Source organism: Nelumbo nucifera, chromosome 4 (assembly GCF_055504915.1).
Source record: "Nelumbo nucifera cultivar China Antique chromosome 4, China Antique-T2T, whole genome shotgun sequence".
NCBI lineage: Eukaryota > Viridiplantae > Streptophyta > Magnoliopsida > Proteales > Nelumbonaceae > Nelumbo > Nelumbo nucifera.
In genome coordinates, this window is record NC_142652.1 from 79,384,684 (window position 1) to 79,386,502 (window position 1,819).

General features: G+C 40.5%; 1 protein-coding gene across 1 annotated transcript; it reads left to right on the forward strand.

Moving 5' to 3' along the window:
- The first annotated feature begins 814 nt into the window (after nucleotides 1-814).
- On the forward strand, nucleotides 815-1,255 carry LOC104605142 (uncharacterized). Its single transcript, XM_010269775.3, has one exon. It carries the CDS (start codon nucleotides 815-817, stop codon nucleotides 1,253-1,255), a length of 441 nt encoding a protein of 146 aa, XP_010268077.1.
- Nucleotides 1,256-1,819: the final 564 nt, after the last annotated feature.

The following is a 1,819-nucleotide window of genomic DNA, read 5'->3' on the forward strand; positions in this document are numbered from 1 at the left end:
ATTCGCTACCATGTTTATGATTCCAATTTATTGGTCAGTTGTTTTTCCCAATCATATCTTTTCCGTATCATAGTTGAACCCCCCATGTTGAAAACACTAATCTCCTCTTTTCCCATATAAATGAAAATGTGCACAAACATGGGCACCAAAGTTACTCTAATAACTTTTGCTCGAAAAACACTTGCTGTGATAAATTCGTTTAGACAAACAAGACCCTACTATTAACTGAGAACAGTCTCTGTCTAAGGATTAAAAATAGAAGTACAAGTAGGAAATAAGTCAACTATAATGAACATGAATATTAATATTGGATTAATGTTGACCATTCATTCTTCTCTTTTGTAAGGCTGTAGATTCATATATTTAATTTCTGAAGCTTTAAATCAACTTCCTACCTTCCAGGATGTGTACATAAAACTGCCCAGATTCAGATTAGATTGAAATTAGAGAGAAATAAAAAGAAAATATGAAGGAATTTGAGTATAGTTAATTTGCAACATTATGTAGATTTGTAAAGATGGGGATTATTAGCTAGGGAACGTCCCAACTCCCAAACCCAATTGTTGGTCTGCACGTATTGTCCAGCGGAAAGGGGGATCAAACGGTGCACTATATAAGTGGTCCATTCGTGCAGTGTCTCTTCATTTAATATTGGACAGCGACACCCGTGAGAAATGCCGATGAGAGTTTAATAGGTGGTTGATTTCACCGGCCTTCGCCTTCCCTTCTTATTTACCGGCGATACAAAGAAGCTCTCTCCCGTCTCTCTGTGATTCCGGGAGAGAAGAAGAAGATAAAGTTGGTGAGGTGTAAGATGGAAGGGGTGTCTGTGAATTTATTGAAGGGGTGGAAGGGGTACTGGAAGAGAAGAGAGTACGAGCGGCTGGACGGGAGTGGCCGGCGTCGAAAGGCCCGGGTGGAGTTAACGACGGTACGTCTGAACAGAAGGAAGCGGTTCTGGCGTATCAGGATCACGCCGAAGCTCCGGCTCATCCGCATCCCTTCCCCCAAGAAGCTTCTCATACGACTTCGAGATGCGTACGTGAGGATGATGCTTGGGTTCGCCAACACCGGCGTGTTCAGCAATGGGTTTGGTGGGGGTGGAGCGGTCGGAGCTGGGTTTGCGAGGCCACCCTTGAAGGAGTACGATGAGGCGGTGCTGGTTCAGATCTATAAGTCGTTGATGGCTCAGGGACAGTTACTGCCTCGCGACGCCGGGAGACTAGCTGCCGAGATCTCATGTCGACGACGCTGATTATATTATATTAAATTAAATATGGGGTTTCTTCGGTTCTTCCTCTTACTTCCTATTTTTCTTTTATTTTTAAGTCTTTCTTAGCTTGTTTTCTCCGTCTATGCTCTTCTCTTAAACTGTAATTAACAATAATAAAATTAAAATGCTATAAATTATCTGCTGCACTGTCTATTTTGCTCCATTCGTCGTCGTCGTCGTCGTGCACTTCCATTCCGAAATCAGAATGTGATTACTGACTTGACTTGTTGCATGAATTGTGCACTTCCATTTCGCTCCATCCTGCAACTACATACTTCCACTTTTTGGATGTTCAAGTTCAAGCCACCTCGTTTAACATTCAAAAATTTTAAACAAAACATGAGGCGTAGCTGAATCATCCGCAGTACGATACTTCTGGAAGCAAAATTTTTTTGTGATTGTTTTTGGTGTAAATTGGGATCGCTCCACTTTTTTGTCATTTATTTTAAATAAAAATATTTAGATCAATAATCATACTTTTTCACTTTATAACGATTCACTCATTTAAACCAATCAATAAATATTGACATTCATTGATGTATTTTA

Coding starts and splice junctions, on each gene's coding strand:
- LOC104605142 (XM_010269775.3), top strand. CDS start 815: ATGGAAGGGGTGTCTGTGAATTTATTGAAGGGGTGGAAGGGGTACTGG.